Below are 6,846 nucleotides of genomic sequence, written 5' to 3'. Positions count from 1 at the left end.
CTGACGGCAGAAGGACTCTGCCTCCACCTGCTGGTCATGATGTGCAAGTACATCAACCAGCACGTTTAATTCCCAGGTGTCTCCTACAGAGCTGTTTTAGCTTAGTGTTTCTAATTAGTTTATTTTTATTTTCTGTTCTGCATTCACTTCAGCTCAGTTTCCAGAGTGTGTTAACTCATTTCAGTATTCGTCACGGCTCTGGTTGGAATTTCATTAGTTTCTCTCTTTTTTAATATCCACATAGAAGTTTTTGATACTGCAATCATACTGTAAAACTGAGTAACCTTGATAACCTGCAGTCTTACACACCACTCAGGAGCTTCCTTCCTCCTGTCATGCTCCTACATCTGCAACACATGTGAGACCACATTGAAATCTACACCATTGAAATCCACACACACAGATCTTTATTTGTCCGCTGCCTGAAATCTTTCCACCTATAAAAGCATGTTGGGACTGAAGCTGTTTCCAGACTACTGCAAGCTGACAAAACAATAGGACATCGCCTTGGGTTTGATGTTTCCATTAATGGCATAAAATCTAATACTGTGTTTAATTAAAATATAAAGTAGACCAAACTCAGTTTTTATCAACTTGTTATTAGAACTCAGTTTAAGTAAGTTACCAGTACTTTCATTCAAAAAGCTGATCAACTCAGTTTATTTGAGTTGTTATAAATTAGAAAAACTAAGTAAGCTGGAAATGTATTCAAACTGTTTTTGTGCATTCTCTCAGTTTAGCACCAGGTTTATGAACTTGCTAACCAGCCAGTTTTAGCCTAGCTTTTCATATCACCGATGCTCAGTGTGCATGCTGCTGCGTCTCAGCTCATGTTACTTAAAAATTAACCCTGCAGCTTTAAAAACCTTGTATAAAAATCTCTCGGTGAAATTTTCTGTTGATTGTTTGAAATAGAAACGTGAGCAGCTATAAGAGCCCAGATGAAACTTTTCCGGAAGGTACAGCCGTTAGGGGGTGGGGCTTGTTTTCAATCCATATAAACCTTTATAACATATGAACTGTATATTTTTAACCCCTGTATTTATTTTAATGCTTTGTGGCAGCTTTTGAACATCTGTGACATCTATTAATGTCAAATCTAGCCTTTCTTTAACAACATAAACAAACTGCTTTTACATTTAATGAACATTTCTGCTTAATTACATTTTAAATAATAATAATAATAATAATAATAATAACAGTAGTATTTTTTTTCTACATTGACCTTCTGTCTTGTAGGTTATAATGGTTGCACAGCCATTAAGGATCAAACCTTCTAAATAATTTTCTGTTTTTTCTCCCTCTGCTTGTTTCTTACTGTCTTTGAGGCTCGGGACCAGCACTCCCCACATTACATCAAACTCGTACAAGTCTAGAAAAGGAGCTGTTGGACAGAAAGACATCAACTAAGTGGTAAACAGTGTTGGGCAAGTTACTACAAAGTGTTTTTTAATTTAGTAGAACTTGAAATGTTTTATCTGTGGTTAAACATTTAGTATTTCACAGTCAGAAACATCAAGTTATTCTTCGTATTGTATACTTGCAATGAATAAGCTGTCCTAACGTAGTTATTTTAAGTAAGCTTTACTTAGATTTTTTCAGGCAATGAGTTTGCATAGTTTTTTTTTTAAGTTCTGCTAATTAATTTGATTTTACAGTGCAGTTTTTCACTGGTAACTGGTGCATCTGTCATCAACAGAAATCTTAGGGCCAATTAACTGACCTGTTTTTTTTTTTTTAGTTCAACCTCTACCCCTTTTAATGCAATAATTATTTATTCTCTGTTGAATTTGTTAGTGTTCTCCCTCACAAAAAAATAAACAGCCTCTAATTTTATGGTAGTTTTCATTTTAATGGAGAGCAACAGAATATCAACCAAAACTAAAAAAAATGAAAAATCACATTACATAAAATGTATAAACTGATTTCCATGTCAGGGAGTGAAGGAAGTGTTTCAATGCCCTGTAATTTTTATTGTGCCAAATCACAACAGTCTCCTCAAGGTGCTTCCCTTTTCATAGATGACGCAGCGAATGGATGCCCTGGTACTTCAGTGCGCATTTTCTGTCTTGTTTTTGTGCATAATTTGTGTTTCTGGACACTCTTCTGGATATTCCTACACCAGAGAAGCGCTTCTTAACTACAGGACTACAACACCGGTGGATTTATTTCCAGTATTTGTCACATCTGCGGTGGATGTACACCCACCACTTACTCTGATTCAAACACATGACCCTGTATTGTGGTCTCTGCACCTGTTCCATTCTTGCACTGATCATCACATGCACTCATGTATATATCAATCTGCTTAGCACGTTTTATTTTTATGTGTTTGTCTTATCGTATGTCTCGCACAAAGTGCTCAACATTTGGCAATAAAACCCTTTCTGATTCTGATTTATACCGTAAGATGAGGACTCTACAATAATACAAAGAAACCCAAAGAATCAGATGATGCCTGTTAACAAACACTTGGTCACAGTGGAAAGGACAAACTCAGTTTTAACAGGAAGAAACCTTCAGCAGAACTAGTGCTCAGGGAGGGGCAGCCATCTGTCGCCAGATGTTCACTCTCACTTCACTTCCACATAAGAAAGATGTTTGTTTGCATGATTATTTAGTGCAAACATGTATTCTGTCAGATATCTCAGACTTTTTATCTGATTTTGTGCTCAGCTCAGATAAAATAATTATTGTGGGTAATTTTTACATCCATGTAGATGAGAGTCACCTTCTGCTTTTGGATCATCTCTCCTCATCTCATTTCCTTGATTCCTTTGCTCATGTAATGGGTGCATTAAAAAAGATTTTCTCATTATTTTTTATGAAAATGTATATGTTTATTTTGTGTATTTGTATTTTCGTGAACTTTTCTTTTGTTTGTGTGACTTTGACTTCCCATGTGTGTCACTTCCTACTCTCCTCAGTCAGCCGAGGCCTCGCTGGGCAGAGGTGAGTTTCTGTTTCTGCTCCAGTTTACAGAACAGTTGCATGCAGTAAAGGTGCTAAAAAAAAGGTTCAAACCCAGTTTGTTATATTTTTTATAATCTTATTGGATGTTTTTAGTCTAAACTGTTTTTCTGTTGAGTGCAGCGCTTTATTGTAATATGCTAATTTGCTGAACTTACGCTAGGTTAAGAGAACATGCAGGTGGTTTCTCAAGCGGCCTGCTACTTTTCCCTCTTATAAAGGTGTGGACGTAGAAGTCACATGAAGTTGCTATGCTGAATTTTTTTTTTATTTAAAGAGCTTCGGAGAATAAACCCATAAACCAAACAGCTGACCCCTCTCATTATTCACACGACACAACACAGAATTTGCAGCAACACAAAGTTTAAGGCCAAAGGATTGCATTACTGACGTGGGGAGAGGAATCAGGGAGAAGAACGAAAAAAGGGAAATGAGATCGTTTAAAGATGAAATTAAACTCGATCAAAGTGAGGGAAGGTTCAGACTGAAAATTTTAAATTGCAGCATTAAAAAAAGATCAAATAGAAGAAAGTCTGTTAATGTTAATGTTTTTATTCATCATTATTTACAGAGTACAAATAAAAAACACAAGTTCACCTAAAGTATTTTCTTTCAAGTCTCCAAAAACTCAAAACCTGATAAAAATGAACACTGCGCAAACTCAAACGTCTCATTTTGTGCCGATGAACTCTGCCGTGACCACTAGAGGGCGCCATCGCCGTATAACTGAGTGGACGCTGCGGCTGTGGTCAGCTACATTTAAGTGGTGTTATATGGAGAGAAAGCAAGTGAAGCGCAACAAAAGCCAGTTACAATCAGATTGACAAACTTTAAACTGACACACCAAGGCTCTGCATGTGCTCCTTCATTACATCCATGAACCTCCTTTCAGGTCCTCTTTTCCTCCTGTCTGGCAGCTCGAGTCTCAATTAAACTTTTAAAACCATGAGAATCAAATCAAAGTGTGAATGAGAGTTCCCGATAATAATATTCTGTAGAAAACATGGAGACTGTAGAGTATTTACACTGAATATGTTCATTTGTTCCCTTCAATAAAAATCAATCAGTTCATCAAACAAGATTTGTTTATCGACTCAGTTTGATTGACAGGACAGATGATCAGAGGTGCAGAATTTTTACCACCATCATTGCTACAGGGACTGAAGTATGGGTGGAGTTTGTGAGTGAAGGAGCAGCCAGTAAAGGAGTAAATAAGAGCTGCAGCACCTACATCATAAAAGGAGACCAGACCCTCCTCATAATCCACAAACACCCCCACCTTCTCAGGACCAGGCTGAAGACAGAGGGGGACTTCAGTGTCATCTAATGTGTTGTACTCATTTCCATTTCTCAGCCACACAGTCCAGAAACCATTCTGAGGAGACAGTGGGATTTTTCCCCTCCTGTTGATTGACTCTCTGGCCACTCCTAAATCCCATTTTGTCTTTCCTTTAACCTGAACCTCAAAGTAAAATCTGCCTGAAGAGAAACTTTGCTTTCCTAAAATATTACAATAACGTGTAAATCTCTTTGGGTTGTCAGGAAGTTTCTTCTTCACATCACTATGATACACTTGTTTTCCATCATCAGACAGGATGAGATAAGGATTTGCTGTATCAGGATCCAGAGTCACATCCACTGCATACTGCTGGACCTTCTTCAGCTCAGCCTCAGGCAGCTTCTTCTTCATGAGTTTCCTGAGTGTCTCCTCCAGCTGATCCACAGCTCTCACCACAGTCCCCTCATATGATGGTGGACGGATGCTGACCTCTGTCCAGTCCTTGGTGGGTTGAGCAGCTTTCAGAGACGAGAAGCTTTGGAGGAGGTGGAGGTGGTCTTCAAAGTGTGACAGCTGCTCCACCTCAGAGCTTCTCTTCTTCAGCTCAGAGATTTCCTGTTCCAGATCTTTGATGAGACCTTCAGCCTGTTTCTCTGTAGTTTCCTGTTTGTCTTCAATCTCCTTTATGAGCTCCTTCAGGCCTCTATCAACAGACTCCTTCAGAGCAGTGAAGACCTGAACACCTTCTGCTTTCTGTCTGTCTGCAGCACATTTACTCATCTTCACTGACTCTTTGACCTGCTGAATCTTCAGTCGTCTCTTCTGGATCATCTGCTGAATTTCAGCCTCTGTCTTCTCCAGCTCTGCCTTCTTTCCTTCATATTCTTCTCTCAGAGGAACAAACTCATGGTTCTTGTGGTCTAAAACAGAGCAGAGCACGCAGACACATGTCTGGTCGTTCTTACAGAACAGCTCCAGAGGTTTATCGTGCTTCTTACACATCCTGCCCTCCAGGTTCTCCACAGCCTCAATCAGCTGATGTCTTTTGAGGCCTTTCTTTGTCAGATGAGGCTCCAGGTGAGTCTGACAGTAGGACTCCTGACACACCAGGCAGGACTTCAGTGCCTTCAGTCTGGTTCCAGTGCAGATGTCACAGGGAACTTCTCCTGGTTTGGCAGCTTGTTGCTCTGAGCTGCTGCTGCTGGCTTTCTGCTGAACTTCACGTCTGAACTGAGCGACCACCTCAGAGATGAAGGTGTTGACATGGAGTTCAGGTCTTGTCTTGAACATTTTTTTACACATGGGACACTGACACCTCTGATTCATGTCCCAGTACTGAGTGATGCAGTTTTTGCAGAAGTTGTGTCCACATGGTATACTGACCGGATCAGTGAACACATCCAGACAGATGGAACAGAAAGAACAATACAGTATCCACATCTGAACCAAAGAGTAAAACAGTGAAATGTGGATTATTAAATATTAGGTCTCTCTCCTCCAAGTCTCTGTTAGTACATGACTTAATAATTGATCAACAAATCGATTTACTCTGCCTTACAGAAACCTGGTTGCAGCAGGATGAGTATGTTAGTTTAAATGAATCAACACCCCCGAGTCATTCTAACTACCAGAAATCCCGAAGCACAGGCCGAGGGGGCGGTGTGGCAGCAATTTTCACACCAGCCTATTAATTAACGAAAGACCAAGACAGACTTTTAATTCATTTGAAAGCCTGATGCTTAGCCTTGTCCACCCCAGCTGTAAAACTCAGAAACCAGTCTTACTTGTTATCATCTATCGTCCACCTGGGCCTTACACAGAGTTTCTCTCTGATTTCTCAGACTTTTTATCTGATTTAGTGCTCAGCTCAGATAAAATAATTATTGTGGGTGATTTTAACATCCATGTAGATGCTAAAAATGACAGCCTCAACATCGCATTTAATCTGTTACTAGACTCAATTGGCTTCTCTCAAAATGTAAAAGAACCCACCCACCACTTTAATCACACTCTAGATCTTGTTTTAACATATGGCATAGAAACTGAATATTTAACAGTGTTTCCTGAAAACCCTCTGCTGTCTGATCATTTCCTGATAACATTTACATTTACAATAATTGATTACACAGCAGTGGAGAGTAGACTTTATCAAAGTAGATGTCTTTCTGAAAGTGCTGTAACTAAGTTTAAGAATATAATCCACCCACTGTTATCATCTTCAATGCCCTGTACCAACATAGAGCAGAGCAGCTATCTGAACGCTACTCCAACAGAGGTCGATTATCTTGTTAATAATTTTACCTCCTCACTACGTACGACTCTGGATACTGTAGCTCCTGTGAAAACTAAGGCCTCAAATCCAAAGTCCCTGACTCCGTGGTATAATTCTCAAACACGTAGCCTAAAGCAGATAACTCGTAAGCTGGAGAGGAAATGGCGTGTCACAAATTTAGAGGATCATCATTTAGCCTGGAGAAATAGTTTGCTGCTTTATAAGAAAGCCCTCCGCAAAGCCAGAACATCTTACTATTCGTCACTGATTGAAGAAAATAAGAACAACCCCAGGTTTCTCTTCAGCACTGTAGCCAGGCTGACAA

At 39.5% G+C, this 6,846-nt stretch overlaps 1 protein-coding gene across 1 annotated transcript; it reads right to left on the bottom strand.

Annotated features, from left to right (window-relative positions):
* Positions 1 to 3,629: 3,629 nt before the first annotated feature.
* LOC100702750 (E3 ubiquitin-protein ligase TRIM21-like) lies at positions 3,630 to 5,689 on the bottom strand. Its single transcript, XM_005458380.4, has one exon. It carries the CDS (start codon positions 5,687 to 5,689, stop codon positions 4,034 to 4,036), a length of 1,656 nt encoding a protein of 551 aa, XP_005458437.3. The 3' UTR covers positions 3,630 to 4,033.
* Between the last annotated feature and the right edge of the window lie 1,157 nt (positions 5,690 to 6,846).

This window comes from Oreochromis niloticus, linkage group LG7, assembly GCF_001858045.2.
Source record: "Oreochromis niloticus isolate F11D_XX linkage group LG7, O_niloticus_UMD_NMBU, whole genome shotgun sequence".
NCBI lineage: Eukaryota > Metazoa > Chordata > Actinopteri > Cichliformes > Cichlidae > Oreochromis > Oreochromis niloticus.
Note: the sequence above shows the minus strand (reverse complement) of the source record. Positions and strands in the feature narration are given on the sequence as shown.